The sequence below is a fragment of the Pristis pectinata genome, chromosome 6 (assembly GCF_009764475.1).
Source record: "Pristis pectinata isolate sPriPec2 chromosome 6, sPriPec2.1.pri, whole genome shotgun sequence".
NCBI lineage: Eukaryota > Metazoa > Chordata > Chondrichthyes > Rhinopristiformes > Pristidae > Pristis > Pristis pectinata.
This window is the reverse complement of record NC_067410.1, coordinates 33,277,881-33,301,407: the sequence shown is the minus strand read 5'-3', so window position 1 is coordinate 33,301,407 and position 23,527 is coordinate 33,277,881. Positions and strand designations below refer to the sequence as shown.

Sequence of the window (23,527 nt, the reverse complement as noted above, 5' to 3'; positions counted from 1 at the left end):
TAGCTGATTGAAGGTTAAATTATGTGTTGATAAAGCAATTGTACTCACCCAACATTTGTGCTCTACACTCCAATCACCATCCTGTTATAAAATATGTCATCAGGTGCTGTATAGTCTGTAGAGTGGTACAGTAGTTTGACGGTATGTGCCAGTGTCTTAGGGAATTGTAGGAAATGGATGGTTAAAATTAATGTCAAATCCTGAGAATTAAAATGTAAAAGATAAAGGTTACAGATTTCCGTTGAAGTATGTTAAAGGTTAGCAAAACTCAATAGCTTGGCTGCTGGAGTGCAGAATCTCCATGGATATGGTGGGAGAACTGGGGTGGGAGGGTGAATGAATGAATTAAATGTAAATATGGGAAAGGTTGAGAAGGAGAAGTTCTTGCTTGGAACATTTGAATGCATTTTATTGGTTGCCTGTGGATAATTTTGATTCTGAAGTTGTAAATGATAACACAATGTCTATTCAATATTTTGAAATCCTAATGTATTCTTAAAATTTTAATATTTGGAAACCTTGCTAACTTCTTAATGAATCTAACTCTCTTTAATCAAGATTGGAAGAATCCGTATTACATTCCTGGTTCGGAGCACTCAATACCGCAGAATTCTAAATCAGGATGAGGTGAGTGATTAAAGGAAGTGTTTATTGTGTTGTCTAAGATGCTTTTCAGTGACTACAAAATTTTGATGCAGTTATCTAAAATTTGGCAACCAATTTATTGATTTTAGTAAGCTATCCCTTTTTAAAATGTGTCATAATGTTTTTTTTAAGCAGTGCAACCTGTTAGCTGCTCAGTGATAAAATGCATCATTTGCTTCAGCACAGAGACCTATAGATCAGATTCATGAAGTAGCTTCGGATAAGAGGGCCTTTTAGTGAATTTCAGTATCTTTCCATAAGGAACTCTCCAATCTTCTTTTTCTCAATGTATAACAGTTGGTTAAATAAATTTGGTATAATGCCACACTGCTCAGAGGTATTTACAAGGTGTATAAGGAAGACCATGCCTCTCCCACATCTCCTTAACAAACACCTAAAATAAATATCGGCATCTTTGACCTAATATGTTAAGGACTTGTACACATGCCACTCCAAAAGCCAGCAAATTAAATTCCCTGCAACCCCCCCCCCCCCCAACAGCTTCTATTTCTCTTTCCTGATCTTAAAACTGTTCTTTAGAACCTCCTATCTGTATTGTATATAATCTTATATCTCTGCATTCTAACAGTTTTGTCAATGGCTATTTTTAAAGAAAGCACACATATCTTTGAGATATTTCATTTCAGGATGAGATGTTGCCACATAAAACTTTTTTTTCCTATGGGATCTGACAAATGCAACAGGACCTTGAACATCAGGAAAAAAACTGCAGATACTGGAAATCTAAAACAAAGACAGGAAATAAAGAGTCAATGTTTGAGTGTGGAGCCCCTTCATCAGAATGGTCTCCACACTCAAACATTGATTTTGTTTCTCTTCCCACATAGTAGCCTGTCCTGCTGAGTATTTCCAGCATTTTCTGTTTTTGTCACAGGACCTTGCCTTCTTTTCCCCTGTGAGCTAAACAATGTGGTTCTCCATTGGTTTCATAGATCAAGATGCAGCTTAAGCATGACCGCAAAATTTGAGAACGACTGATTTAGCAATAAAATAAAGGATCCTCTATGGTTTCAGTCTCTATATGCTTGGTGCCATCTACAAATTTAGCTGTCTTGCACTGAGATTGTGATTCCAGAATGGTTATTTGTATCAAAGGAGAGGATCTTCCAACACCAATTTCTCACTAGACATCTTCCAGTTGTAACTAAAGTCCTCTTCATTGGTCACAGGTTCATGTCTGTCATGCTACTGGAATTCCCTAAGGGTGGTTACTTGTTATAAAAATTGTTTGTGAAGTTAAGGTACACCACATAACGGAGGTTCATACATCTAATTAAAGATGGCCAAAAGAAGAAAATCTGAAAGTGGTCTGAAAGAATTACCCTTTTCCAAATATGTGCAACCTGTTATTACTGAACTACTCTCATATAATTACATTCCACATCCCTTAACTTTTTGATTATTGTGCTTAGACCAGTAGAATCATAGCAGCCAGATATGGCCTGGTTTATTGTTCTTGTATATTTTTCTGTAAAATACTGTAGATGCTGCAAATTTTAAATAAATGGCAACTGAAATCCCAAGTTGGTTGAAATTGCTGCTCACCTGTGTCAAGAAAGATTGCATTCCCACAACTCGTGCTTTCCTAAGCACTTTGAAGGGGAGGTGGGAAGGACTGGGGAAAAGAGTAGGGGCAGGAGGGCTAGAGGAATGGTGATTAGGGGGACTGGTTGGAGCTATGGGGCTCACGCGGGATCGGCAGGAGAGACACAATGAAAGCTGGAGGAGAAAGACAGCAAGGGAGGAAGTTTGTGTCGGCGGTGTAAGTGGGAAAGGTTGGTAAGAGCTGGGGTCAGGAAGAGAGAGAGAAAGACATCTTGATGTAGGGTCTCGACCCGAAACATCGACAATTCCTTTCCCCCCACAGATGCTGCTGGACCTGCTGAGTTCCTCCAGCAGATTGTTTGTTGCCTCAGCATCTGCAGTCTCATGTCTCTCGACCTTGAAAGTGTACATTCTGTACATTATTGGTGTATTTGCTTGCCTTGTTTTACTTGTTAACAAAATCATAGTTTATCATTTCAGATAGTTGTATTGATGTACTTTTTTAGTGCTTAGGTTTGCTTTATGACCAAGCTTCTTGAATTCTGGAACGAATCCAGAGTTTTTACTTTGAAACTAATGGGAAACACCTTTTGTATTTATGAATTCTCTCCTGACAGCACATATTCCCAGAACATAAACCCTGAGCAAATTGAGGGATACATTTAAAATCTTGTGTGAAAATTGAGTATGACCCACCCCTGTATCTTTTCTGCAATACTTTGTTGATAACATTTGTGTTGTTGTGACACATTGTATCCTCTGCCTTGTTTTGGGCAATATCATGGGAGATGGGCTTGTAACTTAATGATGGCTGTGTTTAATTTTTGAGGGCCATATCAAATCTTTTTACATTATAGAAGTTTTTTGTCAAATAGTTTTTCAGTTGTATGAAGTCCTCATTAAAGTTAAATAATTTAATGTATAGCAGATATTTTAACTTTGTTCTCAGCTGGTGAAGGCCTTGAAGACAGTGTCTGTATTTGATGTCAGAGTGGTGGATTACAAGTAAGTATTTAGCATCATACAATAGGGATGTGATTTTTAAATTTCTTTCTCAATGAAAGGGGAAATTCTTGTTTTACTCTGTTAATAATATGCAATGAAATTACGTTCTCTGAATTTGGTCTTTTCAAAACCGTACTGCCAATCTGTTATGAGAATGAGTTGCAGAGCAATTCCATGACAAACAGTGGGGATTTCAGTCTTCTCTTCATGCCTTGAGTGAACATTTAGATACGCAATTACTAAGTGCTCAGGACTCTATTTAAGATATGGTTTAAATTTTTTCCTCACTCAACAAAATCATTGATCATGCTTTCTGGAATTTTGGATGAATTGGAAAAACAATTCAGCATAGGCTGCTCTACTAGTTGTGCAACCACTGAGCCTGTATAATCAGTGTGCTGATGACTAATTTATGGACTGGACCAAGATTAGTCAGTTACGAGGGCACAGAAAAATGCTCTTTAGTAAATAACCAATACCTGGGAGTTGAAGCTTATCTGGGAGACTATGACAGAAAAAGTCAATGTAGGGTTCTGTACCTGAAGAATGTGAAAGAAGCCTGCAAACTTTTTTTGAAAAAAAGGGAAATCCACGGTGAGAAATGAAAGGGGGCGTGAATCATGTAGTCTCCTATATGTGTATGTGAGTAGTTACTGATGCCATTGAAAATAAGTAACTGTGATCAGGTGACTTTATTTAATTACCTCACTATGCAAATACAAATGAATGAATTCATCAAAAGGAAAGCAATAAGCATGGTTCATATATTGGTGTTCTAGAATTGGAAGCTCACAGGCAAAATATTTACTCTATTGATGCGAATTTAGCATCAGTTTGGGGGGGGGAAGGCACCTCCAAACAGAAGGGAAAATTGCAAGCTGCTGAAGGGATTTGGCAGACCCAACTCTCTCCATCATCTGCAGAGCCTTCCATTTGTGATGATGGTGAAGAATATGCCAGCTTTTGTCAGCAAAGGGCATTTGTGCTGTGAAATATGATGTTTAGGTTTCTGTAGGCAAAATAAAGTTCCTGATTATAAAAATCAAATGATCTATTTTGTGCATTTGCTACATTTCAAGGAGCAGTATACTGGGTCTTATTCTAGCATTCATTGTGATTATAACTGTTAAAGTGCACCAGCTCAGAAATATGAACTCAAAGGATGTTAGTGATATGAAAGCAAAGTTAGATGTTACAGAGTTAGTAAGCGGAGGGGGAGTGCTTCGAAGTCATTCCCACAAGCTTTTTCACTGTGTTTCAACTTAAGAACTAGAAATGGGTATACTGGAACCCTTGTAGAACACAATTTATGGTGTTGACACACAGTGATAGTGTTTTTTTTTACTTGCTGGCTTTGAGCAGTATTAATAGTGTTTGTAGAACAAGTAGAAAGCAGAGTTTTAATATTACACCCACACATCACTGTTGTGCTGTTAAGCCACCTGCATCCAAAATTTAGAGTGTCATAATAGTTGGCATCAAATTCATGACATAATAATGGCTTGCTTTATTGCCTGTTAGTTCCTTCAGCCTTACAATTTTCCAGGGTCACTGCACTCTGCTTTTGGCCTCTTCTTGTGTTCTGCATTTAATTGCTTCACCATTCAGGGCCATGCATTCAACTGCCTGGGCCCTAAGCTCTGAAATGATCTCCCTTATTAAAGAATCATCTGAGGTTTTATCCACCATTTTATGTATAGGGGCAGTCAACACATGATTTGCTGCTGCTCAAGACTATGTTTGACCAACAATTCTCCCAATTCTTGCAGAGAATTCTTTTGAATTCTCTCAAGCAATGTAACTGAGTCCTTCTCAGGAGTGAAGCTCTGAACTCATAATCCCCTTTGTAGCAGAGTTATCTATTTCACTTGAGTCTTCAGTTCCAACTGATCCCACCTTACTTGTAAGTTGTGTCATGTGAGCTGGTCGTACTCTCAACTTTCACTGATTTCAGTCTCTTTTCTCATTGTACAGCCTAACAAGCCAACATTATTTTACGTTTTATCCTAATACATCGTTTGTAAAGGGGCATTCTGCTACTACTAACTGGCATTGACTGATCTGATGTGTGCAGAAACCTTTATTTTTAAACCTTAATTTAGAGGAAGGTCTCCCTACATTATGTAACCACGCAGAATAGCATTGGTGTAGGTTTCAATACCTTTAGTGAATCAGACAGAACTAGTAAATGTTGTAGCCCTGCACCAATCACTGAAGTATGGCTTTTCCCCAGCAAGACCAACTTGGTGTTTTAAGATTTCTACAATACCCCAACTCCTATAGCTCTTGAATTTTGCACAGAGAGAGTACATCTTTCTATTCCATTTACTGTTAAATAATTGATTTGAATTTAAATGCACGTGTGGGACATCTGTGGATTAAAACTTTTCTTTCTCGGGATCTCAGCTGAGACCTTTTATGGTACGTTTTATAAACTACTATAAAAACTTGCTACACTTAAGTTGTGTGGTGTACTGTAGCTAACGCGATGTAATTTCATTTCTTTAGCTGGGCCTTCCCTCCTCCCTCGATCTATATTATTGTGTGCATTTGGAGAGCTGGGTAGTCATAGCTGATGCTCCTTCCCAAATATGACTGTCTTACTAGGAAAGGCTCTTGAGATATATATTTATTTTCCATAGATGGTATAGCTGTACCACAGATGATAAATACATGAAGGGAATTCCTTGGGCAAGTATTGGTCAAGGTGACAATGTATCTGGCCTATAGGCCAGCTTCTTGATATAGCTATCTACCAGGCTGAGTGTCAGGCTGAATGTTTCCCAATATAGTAATATTTTCCTGCAATAATATCTTTCTGGAAAGCTACTAGAGCTTTATTTTAAAAATAGGAGTGTTCGTCCTTGACCATTAACTCTCAATAGAAAGTTTGCTGAATTTTATTTGTGTTTTTGTGGGCCAAATAAAGTAACTCAGTGTATGTTCAGTAATTTCAATGTACTTTCAGCCACTTCAGGTTACATACCTCTTGAGAAGATTAAAGTGAATGGAATAATAAATAAGAAACTATATTTTGGAGCCAGTGTTTTGAAGTTGCGTCACTTTTTAAAAAAACTTACTATTCCATCATTTTTGGAAACTCAACTTGTTCAATTAAAAAAATGAAGCATGAAATTGATGGATAAAGTAGCAAATTGTTTGGACTGTCTGTGATACAGCACTTTCTGATTACAGCATCAAATTGTATTGAATTTTATTTCATTGTATTGTACTTTATGACTTTCATTCTCCAAAAAAAGCTCTGCAGTGTTATTCATAGAGGAATCACGATTAGCTTTTCAATACGAATCTCTTAAATAAGGGTTCATTCTTTTCTTCAGTCTAACTTCACTTTGCAAGTGCAATTTCACACAAATATAGTATCTTATTTATCGTCCCATTCACCTTAATCTTCCCAACAAGCATGCAACATGAAATATCTGGGTGTATACTGAAATTATTGGACATACACTGAACTAACCACTTTTTTTCCACACAAACTGAAATAAAATCAGAACAGTAAATTGTTTTGATGCTGAATAGTATGCCATTATAGAGAAATATGTGCTGAATAAAATCCATAACTTGCTTTATTTTGTTTGAAAATAGCTCTGTAAAATTCTTTACGATGCTTGGCAACTGGGAATATTTGCTGACATCAAACAAATGTTACCAGTTAGTTAGTGGTGTAAGTACTGGCATTAGATAGTGTATTACTTTGAGTCAATATAACTTCTAAATCTATTTCTTCAATTGTCTCAGTGCATTTAAAGATTGGTAAAAAATGGTTGGGATTTGAAAGCATTAAACTGCTTATGTGTGGCCATGATTAATTAAATTAGATTTCATATTGTAGCCGTTCTTTTCTTTTTATTCTCTCAGAGACATTGGATTTTCAGAGCAACTAAAAATAACACATAACTCGGATATTTTTATCTCCATACATGGAGCTGGACTGACTCACCTGCTTTTTCTACCTGACTGGGCTGTCATTTTTGAACTGTACGTAAATTATCTTTTTATTCTTGTAAACTTCTTTGCAGCTGGTGAACTTCGATATGTTCCTGTACCCTTTCTGCATAATGTAACTGCACTGTTTAACCTGCAAATATCAAAATTCTGTTAATGTTTGTGTTAAAGGAGCCCCTATGTGATTGAAGTGTTTACATGTTATTGCAAAAATACACGCACGTAGTTGATTACAAGATTTGAATAATTTAGTATCCTTGTCATGTTAGTCACAGCTTGTTTTATCATACTGTTTGCCCTCCCTTACTTGAAGATGGTGACTCATGTTTCCACACTTTTAGAGTGGCAGCAGTGAACCTGGACCCTCTTTAAGTGTGTGTTTCGACTCGAGGTTTCTAAGCATATTGTTTCATGGATCACATAAGTGTATTTCCTGAAACCAGCAGATCATGGTGTCCTGATTTATCATATTCCCATTGATCAGAAAGGATCATAAAACCAAATTTTTGAACCCCATAAAGTCATCAATGATCTCGCTATCTGTTGGACCTAACTCCTTGTAACAAGCTGCTGCATATGCCTAATAGTAATTGCACTTCAGAATGAGTTAGTTCATTGTAATGCGCTGCATTTTCTAACTTGATAAAGTGTTACATAAATGCAAGTTTGTTCTTCAGGTATAATTGTGAAGATGATCGCTGCTATTTGGATTTAGCTCGGCTTCGAGGAATTCACTATATGACTTGGGAGAAAACTGACAAAGTGATACCTCAGGATAAGGTTTGTGATCTTTTTATTGTCACTTGTTTCCAAAAGCTAGATCTTCAACCAATGCAATGATTTAAATTACTGGAGCCAATAACTTGCTTTATTTTGTGGAGCTTTAAGAATTCAATCAAACAATAAAGAAAAATAATCTTTACCAGACTCAAGTGAAAGCGACTGAACTATGGTTTACTTTTCCCTCAATTGTTCACTATTCTGCCAATTATTTACTATTTACATTAATGACCTGGAGGAGGGAAGGAAAGGTAAGTTTGCCGGTTCCACAAAAATAGGTGTAAGGGCATGTTGTGTTCAATTCCGGCTGCTGTCTGTAAGGAGTTTGTACATTCTCCTCGTGTCTGTGTGGGTTTCCTCCAGGTGCTCCTCTTTCGTCCCACATTCCAAAGGCGTACGGGTTAGGAAGTTGTGGGCATGCTATGTTGGTGCCAGAAGCGTGGCGACACTTGCGGGCTACCACCAGAACACTCAACCCAAAAGATGTATTTCACTGTATGTTTTGATGTACATGTGACTAATAAAGATATCTTATTCTGCAATGAGATGTAGATAGATTGAGTGATTGGGTGAGAACTTGGCAAGGAGTTTAATGTGGGGAAGTATGAGGTTATGTACTTCAGTAAGAGAAATCAAAAGGTGAATTATTAACTAAAAGGAGAGAGACTGCAAATGAGTGAGGTTCTAGTGTATGAATCACAAAAGGTTATCAGGCAGGTCCGTCAAGTAGTTAGGAAAGCAAAGAGCATTTTGGCCTTTATTTGGTTGGAGTTTAAGAATAGGGAGGTTTTGTTCGTGGTACAGGGTGTTCGTAAGGTCACTCCTGGAATACTGAGCACAGTTTTGCTTCCTTTTTCCCAAAAAAGGAAATAATGGTATTGGAGGCAATCCAAAGTTGATTCACCAGGCTAATTCCTAGGATGAGAGGATTGTTCTAACAAGAGAGGCTACATAGTTTGGATCTGTGTTCTGTAGAGTTTAAAGGAACATACAAGATCAAAAGAGGCTTGACAGGGTAGATGTTAAAAAGTTTTCACTAGTGGGAGAATCACGAACTAGGGGAAGTAGTTGCAAAATAAGGGGCCAGTCATTTAAAACTGAGGTGCGGAGGAATTTCTTCTCTCGGGGGCAGTGAGTCTCTGGAATTCACTGCCCCAGAGGATTGTGGAGGCCAGATCATTTAGAAGTATTTAAATTGAATATAGATAAATCTTTGAAAGATCGAGGAATCAAGGGTTATGTGAGCTAGCACAGAAGAGAAGTTGAGGCCAGTATAGATCAGCCACGATACTACTGAACAGCAGGAAAGGCTTGAGGAGCGGAGTGCCCTGCTCCTGCCCCTGTTTTCTTTGGTTCCATTCTAGAACAAAAGAACACATCTAAAATGAAAGTGAACAAGAAAATAGTCCACAGATGCTTTTTTTTTATTTTTCAAGTAATGTTATGAAAGGGCATCCTTTAGAATAAATGGAAACTGAGCTAATTGAAATCCAATTAATGCAGTTCTCTGATAGTTTGAATTCTATTTAACTGCAACCTCACTCTTACTAAAGAGTCTTCACATTGTGTCATGATTGTGTTGAATTGTGTGACCCACTTGAGTAGCCAAACTAAGTACTAATAGAAAGTGAGGCATGGCTTTGACCTGTTGATGCTGATTGTGCTTCATAGATCTCAGTTAGCCACCAACAAGGAAGCAGTTGTAAAGTACTCCATTGTAAACAGAATGATGCAAAATTAATAATATAAGTTTAAGGAAGAAGGAGCTCATTTTCTCAGATATTTTTTAAGTTCCTGTTTTCAAAATGATTCCTTCATGAAGTCTTGTATTCTGTCTGTCTCCACTTCCAAACAAGACAATGCACAATGTAGAAAATTGACAGGCAGGAAAAAAAATCAGTCTCTTTTGATAGCTGGAGCATTGTCACCAAACACTAACCATACCTTCTTTCCCACATCACCACTCCTGCTGCTATATAATCTCCTGCGCGAAACAAAGAAGAGTAAAACAGTGTGATTAAAGAAAAAAAATACCCTGGAAAATTAACTTCCAATTGCCCTCAGATGATTGAAATCACATTGGAGAAGACATGGGCCAAGTGTTATCTTCAAGGCCCATCTGTACAATGTGATATCTGTCCCAGTTGAAGAAGATCCAGCTTCCTGGGATGAAGGGATGTAAAGAGTCAGCAGGGACTATTTTGTCTGGCAACATATTCTGAACAATTGGTATTCTTTGGGAAAGGCCAAACATTTTGTCTTTTCCTGTCCTTGTATGATTTGAACTTATTCCCTCTGATCATCCCCAATCTATTAAACTAGAATAATCAAATATCTGCCAAAGAGATCTCATTTGAAGTATGTCCACTTCTTTATGCTGTGTAGGAAATAAAATATGGCAAATAATTATTGGCATTGTCCTTGAAATATCTTGTCAATGTCTACGTTTACAGTTCCCTTCATTATTGCGTTTGTCAGATTGTAGAGACGGAGAAATTAAACAGTTTCCTGATTTTATTTATACATTATCTTTTTTCTTCACACAGGGACATCATCCAACACTTGGGGAGCATCCCAAGTTTACCAACTACTCTTTTGATGTGACTGAATTTATGCGTCTGGTGCTGTCTGCTGCACAGAAAGTAACACAGCATCCGAAATGGCCTTTCACACAGTATCATAATGAATTATGACAAAATATGGAAGTTATGTTTCATTGGTGAATTTTAAAAAGACATTGATCACTTTTTAGACACTCTTGTAAAGACAAATAAGATTCTCTTTTTGTTAGATGTACTGTATCAAATACGTTTCTTGGTATGTAAGGTATTCATGGTCAGAATCAAATATTTGAAAGTAGGCAAGTTCTCTAAGTTTCAAATTATACCATTAGCTATTAGAATTTAAATATAAATCTGTTTGCAGTATGCAACAAGGATTTGCTTTGTATTTATATACTCCCTCCCCTTTTCATATAGTAATACATCCAAAAGAGTTTGTTTTTGTCTGAGTATCCCTCCGTTCATGTTGAGTGAAACAAATAATTACTGATGACAGAAGTCAAAGTTTAGTGTGGTTTTGAGAAGGATCTTAATGGGAGAAAGAGACTTGGAGATTTTAGGGAGGGAATTCCAAAGAATGGGAAAAATGACAGAAGACATGACTATGTGATTGGGGTGGATGGAGGTGTGGAGGGAGGATTTTTTTTGTTTGAAAAGACCAGTGTTAGAGGAACAATCTGTTTTGGAACAAGTCAGGACGATAAGGTTAGATAAGAATTTAAACACAAGGTAGATTGTCTGAGAAGTTGAGAAACTATGAAAGTCAGGAAGGAGTGGTGGGGATTGATGCAGAATAGTAAATGGGGATAAGTTGAGGTGGCATTTTCAGAGAATTGTGAATGGCTGGGAGAGCTTTGAACTAGCTCAGTCTGGAAATGACCAAGAGTAGATGACCTTCGGCAGATGGGTGACAACAGGTACAGAGACTCTGCAGGTAATGCTGCTACAGCTCCAGGGTTCAATCCTGATCTCCAACATTGTGTGGAGTTTGCATGTTCTCTTATTAACTGTGTGCATTTCCCATGGATGCTCTGGTTTCCTCCCACATCCCAAAGATGTGCTGTGTGGTAGGTTAATTGCTTACTATAAATTGCCCATAGTAAAGGTGGGCAGAAAGAGAATCCTGACAATCACGATAGAGTTGACGGATATATGAGGGGTAAGATTACAGGGAAATAAGTGGGGGATGGGGCATTGGAATGCTCTGAGAGCTGGCATAGATATGAGAAGCAGCCAGTCAGCCCATAATGTCATTAGGAAGTATGAGAAATGATGTGGAGATAAAAATAATTGCTCTTTGGAGAAACTGGTAGGATTGGAGACAATTTGAGGGATGGGGTGCAAAGAAGATTGTTCCAGTCTTGTCGTCGTTTAGTTTAGCTAATTCCAAGATGGGGTGGTGTTTAAGCCATTTAAGAGCACGGGGCAGTGAAAAACTCAGAGTCAAAAGCAGCAGTGGAAATCCGTGGCTGAATGTTGTCAGTGTACACTTGGAAACAGAAACCATGTCTTTTGGATTATATCACCAAGAGGCAATGAGCAGACAGAGAAGATGAAGCACTAAGGATATTCTTAAGGGAATTTGAAGGGTAAAAGTCTGGGTATGAGAACAGAAGCCATTGCTAGATAGGTGAGAGCGGAGCCAGTAATGGCAATCCCACTCCCCTGGGCATTAGAGAAGAAGTTTCAGAGGATGGTGTAGTCAACTGTGACAAGGACGCTGCAGTATTTCCTGCATTTTCTGTTTTATTTCAGATTTTCAGCATCAGAAGTCTTTTCATTTTCAGAATAAATTATACCGAAACTAGATGTGAAAGATCAAGAGAATATACTGATCACGAGGGCAGGATACAAATTTGACCCTTCCAGTTTTCCTTCAATAACAAACAAAATTTGTTTTTTTAAGCCAAACTTATTTGACATTTTACTGTTGTGGACAGTATAAAGTTTTCATTTTAGTCTCGATCAGTCTTTGATTCAGATTCGTGACCTGCAGTGCTGAGCCAGTTCATCCTTCCAACCCATCATTCTATTCTACACTACCATTTCCTTAAATGTTTCATGCTCCCCCTCACCAAGTGCAAGGAGTTCATGGCACCAATTTGTCTAAGAGTCCAACCGCTCGTTACCCGGCTCTGGCTGTTCCCAACCCCCACCCATCCTCACCCACTAAAACTTGCCAAACTCATACCGGTTATTACTAGGATTCCACACTTTTTATTCTTTCTTTCCCCACCTCTTGTTCACCTCTCAGATCAGTTTGTGGATAGGACCCAACTTCTGCTCCAACCATGTATCCTTTTTCCTAGAATTCCATACTGGAATTTTACCAAACTAGTCAGTGACCTCCACAGCATCATTGGAAAGAGAAATGGCATTAACTTCTCAGGCTGAAGACTGTTCTTCAGATCTGTGCATTATTCTGCTGATTAGGATTTTTTTTTGTCGCTACATGTTCAATATTTTCTGGAGATTTAGAAGACTTAGAAACATGCTTGAAACCACAAAGCCAAAAGTGGCTACTGTTTTTTTATATAAATAATGGAACAGTGTCTTTATTAATAAACTTTTACTTATTATCAAACTCCTGCAACATTTGGTCATTCATTTTTAATGTCAGTGCTTGTGATGTTATATATAGAAAGGTCTACAGATCTTGTTACAATTCAAGTAACGAGTAATTTGACCACTCTCCTCACCCGGGACTCTTCAATCCACAGAATATTTTCTTATTTCTACCAACAATTACTTTCCTTTTTCAATCATAGAAACAGAAATAATATTAAGCAATATCCTCTCTGTTCTAGTTTGGAAAACTGGTTGATGTGACAGAATATTGCAGGAAATTTAAGCTACTGGGTCAAGTAGAAGGTGTCTCTCCACCACTGGCTATGAGCCAGCATGATCAGGTGCATGTCCTGGGATTACCCGCGAACTTCCACCGACTGGGCCTGATCCTACACTTGCTCCCTGGCACAAATAAACAGTCCTTGTGCAAAATCTTGCCCCACACATCTCCCTTAAGCTCTGCAGCCCCAACCACTATTCCCCTGTATCTCCCCATTCCACAGCCCAAGCTCCAAACCCCTTGTCCCCAACCTCTAATCCCCTTGTCCCCCACCTGTAATCCCCACAGCCTTCCTGAGCTCTGGCCCCCACTTACCCCAACCTTCAACATCCCAGCCTCTGAATCCCACATCCCCCTAACACCCAATCTCCTGGCTTCTGACCGTGGCACCCCTCTGGCCTCCAGTTTCTCCACCACCCAGCCTGTTGATCCCATCATCCACTCCCAATTGTGGACCTAAAAAAGAAACCTGTTCTCAGTTTCCCTATCCCAAGGCACGCCTCTCCTCACCACCCACCCCAGTCTCACACCCCCAGCTTCCTGTAAAATCAGGTCCAATGCCTTTTGCCTGCCATTGGGAAAGACCCTTGAGCATACATGTAGGAGTGAGATTGAGAAGTCCATACCAGAGAAAGTCTTTCTCATCCACCAGAACAATGTAACTATTGAACTCTGAAATGGACTTGTAACCTCCTGGTCTCTCTGAGGTCAACACAAGTAGATAGAGTGGTAAAGAAGGTGTCTGGCGTGCATGCCTTCATTGGTCAAGGCATTGAGTATAAGAGCCAGGAAGCCATGATGCAGCTGTATAAAAATATTGGTTAGGTGGCATTTGGAGTATTGTGTTCAATTCTGGTCAGGAGAGGGTGTGGTGGAGGTTCACCAGGATGCTGCCTGGATTAGAGAGTATTAGCTGTAAAGAGAGGTTGGACAGACTTGGATTGTTTTCTCCGGAGCATTGAAGAACAAGGGGAGACGTGATAAAAATTTATAAAATTATCAGAGGGAAGGATAGAGTCTCTTGCTCAGGGTAGAAATGACAAATACTAGAAGGCATAGCTTTAAGGTAAAAGGGGGAAAATTTAAGGGAGATGTGTGGGGCAAGATTTTACACAAAGAATGGTAGGTGCCTGGAAGATGCCTGGAATAGGCTCCCAGGGATGGTAGTGGAAGCATTTGCAGTAGTGACTTTTAAGATGCATTTAGTCAGACACATGAATGTGAAGGGAATGGAGGGATACGGATCATGTGCAGGCAGATGGGATTAGTTTCATTTGGCATCATGGTCGGCACAGACATTGTGGGCTGAAGGGCCTGTTCCTGTGCTGCGCTTGTGTCTGTACTTAACCTCTCTTGAGGGCTTGTGAGTAGGAAATCTGTTCGATTGTGCCATGTATTTATTGACAATACGACACTGGCCGATGTCCACTATGGATGAGGTATTTTAATCAAAGCAGTCGATTTACTGAGAAAAGATTTTATTGAAAGAGCAGAGGAAACTGCTCCCAATACTACAGCAACACTGACAATGTCGGCAGACTTTCTGAGTCAAAGAGCAGACCTTCTAAGGTGCAGTGAGTGGTTGTCAGTTTGTCTCGGGTCATATAAATTGGTAAACTGGAAAACACTTGAGGCAGCAGATGCCTCAAGAACAAGAACAAAGCTCTGAAAGAACTCGGCGGGTCAAGCAGCATCTGTGGAGGCAGAAGTCGACGTTTCGGGACGAGACCCTGCGTTAGAACCTTTTTGCCTCCACGGATGTTGCCTGAACCTGCTGAGATCTTCCAACTGTAAATGGTAAGCTGTCCTTCCAAGTGTGTCTTTTGTTTTGCTCCGTGTAATGGGAACCATGAAATAACGTGAGGAAAGGCCAGCTCATACCTCAGAACATCCCCAGCGCTGTTCGGGTGCTCCTGAATTATCACTGGAGGCAACAGGTTGCAGCGCTGCACGTGTTTCCCGGGCACATTACTTTGTGCACAGCAGATTCCAGAAACCATGGGGTCTCAGGCTGCGAGTACCAACGTCCGATGTCCAGATTCGGACCGAGAACAGTGCCAGATCTGAACCGGGTCTACGCGATGGAATCTCAACAATCATTACATCAGTGTGGCTTGAGGGGAACAAATCACCTGCAAAAGAGGGAACCGGATTCATATCAATGGTGAACGATGTAGGAGACGTTGTGGACGATCTGAAGTCGGATGATACTGCGGTCGGTAGGTGGCGCTTGAAGACTGTGCAATCAATGTAACGGGTGAGCCCACAACATGAGGCTGGAGGACATTTGGCTTTAAGCAAATGGCTCACAACTCGCCCGCAGACTGGAAGAAACTGTTGATTATTACCGAGTTTTTACCAAAGTATTAGCTGCAATTAGATTTAGCTAGCTTGCAGTTAAATAGGATAAAGCGGTGCTAAAGAAAAAGTTTTGTAATTACTTGAAGCAGGCATGATTTCTGATTATTTGCATAAACACACCCCCTGTTCTGTAAATCTCCAATACGATTACTTCAATTCTTCACGCAACAGATGAGATACCGAGTAAAGTGACAGAGGTTCCTTCGCTTGGGAGAAACATTATTCCAGCAACACAGGTTGCTGAATGAAACGACGCGACACAAAGACTGGAGAGAATAACTATTTTGTGGACATGATTTTTCTAAATTCATCTTTACCAACTTAAGAGGGATTTCGAACTAAGATTTATGTTTAGAAAAAGTAGCGAGGGAAATTCGATATTGCGACCTTACAGAGAGACTATTAGGGGAAATACTGCCATATACCTGAAAACTAACTGCAGCTATGCTGCTGTGTTTACAGTGCATAAATACAACATCACATTGAGCCCGATTGTGATCTATCGTTACAATGCACGATACAACGCGCGAGTCCTCCAGTTGGATACTACCTGGGAACCGTTCTAATTCTGCATGTAATGCTTTGATTTTGTAAAATTGCTATTCCCAAGCGCCCTTTCTTAATAAAAGTTAGCCACGCACACACAAAATAAGCTTGGAACCTCAGTCCAGATCAGTATGCAGAGTTCTTTTGTAGTTGGTACGTGGTCAACAATGCAGCTGGAAGTATAGCTCAGCAGTGGCGTGAATGAATATGGTACATCGCAAACACCGACCTGAGGGAATCGTCTCCACTGCTGCTGCTTTGAGGAATGATGTCTCCTTATCTACCGTAGTTGAAATAAACCGTATCCTCCGGTTTTGAATGAAATGTTCAAAAAAGAATAAGGGAATTTGTGATTCAGAGAAGGAACGAGGTCAATGAGCTTAGAGGAAGGAGAATGAAAAGAGCAAGTGCAAAAACTGAGCGAAGATCCACATGACGGGCCAGGCCTTTTTTACTCTGCCGCCAACATGTTTTGCTCGGATGGATTCTGTGGCAATGGACCACCGCGTCTTCTGCAGAACGTTTGCGTGGGAACACCATTTCCCCCCAAAACAGACCTGACACTCAAGCGTGGTCCATCGGGCAGCTATCAGTCAGACACAAGTGCAAACAAGTAATCCGTTGGAAGTCAAAGTTTTTTTTTGAAACCACATTTTCTGTAGTAGCATTTTGGATATCTATCCCTTCTCTGCTGTAGCGAAATGAATAAACGTGGCGCTCACTGTTTTTTGGGCATCTTGGTGGTGTCACAACGCTCATCATCCTTCTTGTTTCTTCTTCCCACATTCTGCCCGGTTGAATCTAATCTGTTTCTGCTGCTGTTCTGCAGCAGCACCGTACCGACCGCTTCTATCTCCTCCCCAAGATCCACGAAGACAACTGTCCTGGTGGGCCCATTGTTTCTGCCTGCTCTAGCCCCACTGACCTTATCTCGTCATACCCCGACTGTACCTTGTTCCCCCCCCCCCCCCCCCCCCGATCCAGTCCCTTCCCAGCTACATCCGGACACCTCGCGTGCTCTCCGTTTTAACAACCTCCAATTCCCTGGCCGCCGCCACCTCATCTTCACCACGGGCGTCCAGTCTCTACACACTTCCATTCCCCGCCAGGAACGCCTTAGGGCTCTCCGTTTCTTTCTAGAACATTTACTGCTACACTGCTGAACCCCCCCCCCCTTTCTGTTATAAATGAATAAAGGTATGCGATAGTTAAGCAAATTAATCAAAAAGCAGGATAAACTGCAGATGCTGGAAATCTGAAGTAAATACAGAAAATGCTGGAAATATACAGCAGGTCAGGCAGCATCTGTGAAGGGAGAAACAGTTAACATTTCATGACGGTGAGTTTTTGCCAGATATCTGAGCTACTGGGGATTTCTAGCATTTTACGTTTCCATTCAGGTAGTGGGTAGTAACCATACACAGTATAGGATACATCTGGGTTTGATCTCTGAACTGAGTTAGGTGTACGTGGGCCAGTAGTCCAGCTCAACACGGAAAGCGAAAGAGACTACAGTTCTACAGTTACCTCAAGTACTCAGGGTAGGAAAGAACCAGCTCGGACGAGATTTATAATTCTCATCGCCAGCCGTCGAACAGATAATTGACATCGCGAGGTTTCAGGTACAGTACCACCCTTCACTCTCAAAGCTCAGGACACCAGAAGTGCGTGTTTGTGGAGCTGTACTGATGCGGGGAGTTAATATTTCCCGGAAAATCAGAAGAAAAAAATATTTGAGGAATAGCTCATATTGTTTAATTAGGCTTCCGTGAGGAACCTTGCAACAGTTTTTTTTCACACATGAAAGGCGAGGCAAAAATGAAAGTTGCATCACACGTTACATTTTAGCTGATCCTGGTGCAGAAAATAGTAGAAGCATGCAGCGTAACTGGGCAGACGGGAATTGGTGTGTGTGTGTGTGTGTGTGTGTGTGTGTGTGTGTGTGTGTGTGTGGAGGGGTGGGGGGGGGTCTCCTTTGAAGAGAAGATATTTCAGGGAACTTGTCAGCGACTTGCAGTCCTGGCGACGTCCTGCAATTGGGCTGTAGCCCCTTGCCACCATCACCACTATCACGTTTTTTTTGTTAAGGTGCAGCCTTAAACTACACACGCGTCCGCATGTGATACCTCATTAGTTCTATACCTGTTATATAGGGGGTTAACCCTCTTATCTCACAACAGAAATGCAGCACAGCGCTATTGGCTGTCATGCAAACACACCCATCCACAAGTTTTGGGATACGGCTCAGTCTTATCTCCCGCTGTAATTTCTGCATTGATCTTTCGGTGGAGAATTCTGAACAATGCCTTGGTTAATCCACGCTCCTCACTAATGATTTGATGTCTTGATGAATTATTCCAGGTGCCACCCCCTTCCTCTGTACAGAAAAATCAGTTAGCTATTGGAACTCTGATGAGTAATGGATCAAGCGACGGATCAAACGCGACGCGGGCCTGCCCACGGTTTTGTTCTTTATGCTGTGCATTATATTCTTTTGCATGGGCTGTGCCTGCAATTAAACTGATAAGAGACCACACAAAGAAGATTATCGTTGCCTCTCCAGCGAAGAAAACATCTGTTTAAGCGTTGCCCAACATGAGCGCTAGTGTCTGGCGGTGATATTTCGCAGGTTAAACCTTCGGATCATCACTCTGCTCCCCTCTAGCAGCCCAACTTTCTGTGGGTCAAGAGGAAATACTCGGTTAATCCACGCCAAGATTCAACAATATGTCCAATTTTGGTCGGCGCAAATTAGGTTGCGCATTGAAAGATGGTGTTGGAAACTGGTTTTCAGAACCGAACAAACAATATGGGGCCGTAATCTCAGACCTGCCCATTAGGATTGTTGCAGGACATCCGGGCTCACTGGAAACTCCTCTGAAGTTTCGTCCGGCAAGTCTAACTAAGAAACTAAAGCACACCAGCCATTTTCCACGGGGAGTGCTGGTAGCCAGACCCTGGTTTCATTTAAAGTTTGATAACCATTTACTGAGACAGTAGTAACAAGGGCTCAGCTTTGAAACACATAGCAACCCTTCCATCAGTTGCCAATGTTCTATAATAGTCGAGCAATGACCCAGATGTACTCGGACACTGAGGGGCTCAGTCCGGTGAGGAAGCCTCTCAAACAACCAAAGGGTGTTTACTCTAGGGGCCACATGAGTGGCAATAATGCTATGTAAAACAATGTGTTAACACTACTGAATGTATTGACCAAATGACACCAAAAATGTGAGACAGTTATGTACTGTGTTTCTTCCATATATATGTAACGAATAAAGTTTATTTTTAAAAATAAAAAAAAAAGATGAATAAGAACCAAAGCAGTGACTCAAGACTTTTTAAAAATGTTGTTGTTCCTGGGAACCTTTCAGTTTATTGGATTGTAAAACATTACACAGAACACAGAACAGCAGAAGATTAGAGTAGTAGAGTAGATTAGAGTAGAATATTAGAGTACAGTAGAAGTAGAAGAACAGTAAGAAATTAAAAGATTTCTCACCAATTGCAGACTGTTTGTATTCCTGAGGGGTAAAGGTACTACTTGATGCTATGAGGCCTGTCGGGATTTGATGAGTTAGCTTTAGAAGCAATGGGCTGGAGAAGGGGGAGGGAAAAGGGGTTTATCCAGGAATAATAAGACCATAAGACATAGGAGCAGAATTAAGCCATTTGGCCCATTGAGTCTGCTCTGCCATTCAATCATGGCTGATTTATTTTTCTCTCTCAACCCCCTTCTCCTACCTTCTCCCCGTAACCATTGACACCCTTATTAATCAAGGACCTATCAACCCTCTGCTTTAAATATACCCAATGACTTGGCCTCCACAGCCGTCTGTGGCAATGAATTCCACAGATTCACCACCCTCCGGCTAAAGAAATTCCTCCCCATCTCTGTTCTAAAGGGACATCCTTCTATTCTGAGGCTGTGCCCTCTGGCCCTAGACTCTCCCACTACTGGAAACATCCTCTCCACGTCCGCTCTATCCAGGCCTCTCAATATTCAGTAGGTTTCAGTAAGATCCCCCCGCATCCTTCTAAACTCCAGCAAGTACAGGCCCAGAGACATCCAATGGTCCTCATACATTAACCCCTTTGTTCCCAGGACCATTCTTGTAAACCTCCTCTGGACCGTCTCCAATGCCGGCACATCCTTCCTTAGATATGGAGCCCAAAACTGTTCACAATACTCCAACTGTGGTCTGACCAATGCCTTATAAAGCCTCAGCATTACTTCCTCTCTTTTATATTCTAGTTCTCTGGAAATGAATGCCAACATTGCATTTGCCTTCCTTACTACTGATTCAACCTGCAAGTTAACCTTTAGGGAATCCTGCACTCGGACTCCCAAGTCCCTTGGCATCTCCGATTTCTGAATTGAGAAATAGGTGCTGCTGATGGGTATCCATGTTGACGGCCGGCTGGTGCAGGATCAGGCAAGACTTCACAGGAGACAGAAGTCTCCTCCTTCTCCAAGTCTCCTTCAGAGACTGCAGTTGCTGGAATCTGGAGCAAACATCAAGCAGCTGCAGGAATTCAGCGGGCGGAGCAGCATTTGTGGAGGCAAAGGGATGGTCGACTTTATGGTCCAAACCCTGCATCGGGTCTCGCCTGATGCAGGGTCCAGACCCGAAACGTCGACTATCACTTTGCCTTCACAGATGCTGCTCGACTCGCTGAGTTCCTCCAGCTGTTTTGTTTTGCTTCATTATCCAGTCAGATGTTTACTTTCACTGCCCATATTAACACTGTGTCGGCGCCGCATGAATGCATGTTGGCTCACTCTTGGTGATTTATCCGAGGAGCTGCAGATTTCTGCACACTTCTGGAGTTCTACTCCCATAAATGACCGGGGGGCGGAGACAGTATTTGTTTAAATAACTTTATGCAACGTCCGTAATACTTGGTCAATGCACGACAGTAGCACGAACGATTGATTGAGAGCAATGACCCAGGGACTCTCTTTCCTATAAGAGCGTAGACATTGCCCTGGCATTAGCTCGCTGCTCTGCCAGGGGTCGACGGAGCGTTCATTTGCAAATGCCGTCTCCTCATAGACAACAGGAAGCACACCGCCAAGAAACACATTCATCAATTCATCCGCCCACAAATGCGTTTTCCGGGAAGCTCTTATCTGGTTTGGGATTTTAGATTTATGGTGATTCTTCACAGATCAACTCTGCAGAGATGGCCTATGAAAACACTGGAAAGAACTGCGTGGCTTGCATGATAAATATTTAATGAGCTGAAAGTCTTGGGAGTTACACACCGGCAGTGGAGAGGGGTGATGGGTTTGCTGCGGCGAAAGACGAACTAGTCACGGGCTCTATTTTGATAAAATGAACAATTCTTTGTAGAAAAAAAATCAGGGACTTTACCATAACTTTATTCACGTGAGACCATTAAACTAATTCCATCCACTCTGTTGTACCGCTTCATCTTCTTGAACTAGGTATAGTTTTCGAAATAATGGCATTTCTTATACTATTTGCCCAGAAGGGGGACCCATATTTTGAATGTATATCGTACACATTACGCAGTACATTATTCACATTTATAGTGGGGAAGATTTAATCCAACAATTCATGCAAAACCCATTCTGAAAATGTGGACTAAATTACCCAATGAGTATCAGTGGACGAAGCAAACGTTTCTGTGCTTAGTTTTTATTAACACTCTGCTGTCCCCAATACCATTTTGTCAATTATTAATAATGGATTGAAAACCGATCACTACCATTATCTTGTCAGTCAGTCGCTGATGCCATACTGTGGATTAATCACTAATACTATATTGTCGGTTATTAATGAATTGACTGTCAATGTCTAACAATGTACAGTGACAAATGCTCTATTTTTAGTTACTAGCACTATATTATCTGTAAGTATAATTAATTCTTAATGTTGCATTGTCGGTTATTGGTACCACATTGTTAATTTTTGGCACTGGATTGTTCACACAGTTGCTACGCTGTCATTCACTCAGAATGCATTGTCAACCCATCATTCATGCTGTATTATTACCACATATTAATATATTGACAGTACTCTTGTCTTGACTTGTTAATTACAGCTTGTTATGGACTCAGTGAAAGTCCCTTTAAGATAGAGAGTGTGTGTGTATGTGTGTGTGGGGCGTGCTTACGTCAATAAAAGATAAAGGACGTAATGACGTTGTTGAAGAAGTCAGAAGAGGAAGAAAGAGAGAGAGAGAAGGGAGAGAGACACCAGCCTGCTTGTTTTCTCTATCGATGGATGAGAAACAATAACTGTGTTTGCCACTGAAATCCATGTATGGAAGTTGGAAGTAATCCGGTGGAGTTCACTTTGTTGCTGACCTGTAGAAGGAAACAGGTATTTGTGTGTGGACGACCACGGTTCGGATGCTTTTCGGGGTGAGGAAGTCACTACCGAGTAAACACTGAAGTGTCGTTTGGGTTCCATCGTGGAACATTTGGATTTCGTATGTACTCTCTCTATGTTTTTCTACATCTACATCTTATCTTCAGACAACGGTGGTTGTTGAAGAAGCCCTTGCTCATGTTTCACCTTATGGCTTGCGGAACTGAACTTTAAGAACCATTCCGGAACTGGAAGTTTTGGACTTTGTCACACACACACACACGACGAGTTTAGTTTTGGGGTTAACATTCGAGGTTTAACATTTTTGAATTCTAACATACTAACATTTTTACTTTTATTTTACGTATTATCATAAGTAGTGATTAATAAAATAGTTTTTAACACTGAATCATGCTCAGTGTGATTCTTTTGTTGCTGGTTTGTGACAAAATTGGGGGCTCGTCCGGGATAGTTCCCAAGGTTAACGAGTGTCGTCTGGGATCGTTCCCCAGATTGACGAGATTTGTTCGGGATTCAATCCAAAGATTTTTGAGGGAGGTCTGATAAATTCTTTTTAATTGGCTTGTGTGTGTGGAAACCAGCAGCAATGGATATTAAGGCATTTTTGGAGTCACCAACCCAAAAGGGATTGGAGGTGGCGAAAAAGGATGATTTGATAAAGATTGCTACCAGGCTAAACCTTACAGAAGTAAAGCAGTCTATGAGAAAGGCAGATATTCAGAGATTGATAGCTGGCCATTATGTGGAAAAGAAGGTGTTTGAGAAGGAAGTGTTAAAACAGTTTCCTGGCAGTGAAATAGCAATTTCTGAGGCACAGGTGCAGCTGGCAAAGATAGAAGCTGAACGAGAACAAACCCAGTTAAAGATAGAGGCTGAACGAGAGC

At 40.8% G+C, this 23,527-nt stretch overlaps 1 protein-coding gene across 3 annotated transcripts in view; it reads left to right on the top strand.

Annotated features, from left to right (window-relative positions):
- The window catches only part of eogt (EGF domain-specific O-linked N-acetylglucosamine (GlcNAc) transferase), a 53,069-nt gene extending 40,038 nt beyond the window's left edge, over positions 1-13,031 (top strand). For all 3 annotated transcript variants that reach the window (XM_052017797.1, XM_052017796.1, XM_052017798.1), the window contains 5 exons: positions 559-627; positions 3,161-3,216; positions 7,099-7,218; positions 7,863-7,965; positions 10,512-13,031. In XM_052017797.1, the coding sequence (XP_051873757.1) occupies positions 559-627; positions 3,161-3,216; positions 7,099-7,218; positions 7,863-7,965; positions 10,512-10,658 (495 nt within the window). In that variant the 3' untranslated portion in view covers positions 10,659-13,031. The remainder of the gene's footprint in view (positions 1-558; positions 628-3,160; positions 3,217-7,098; positions 7,219-7,862; positions 7,966-10,511) is intronic.
- Positions 13,032-23,527: the final 10,496 nt, after the last annotated feature.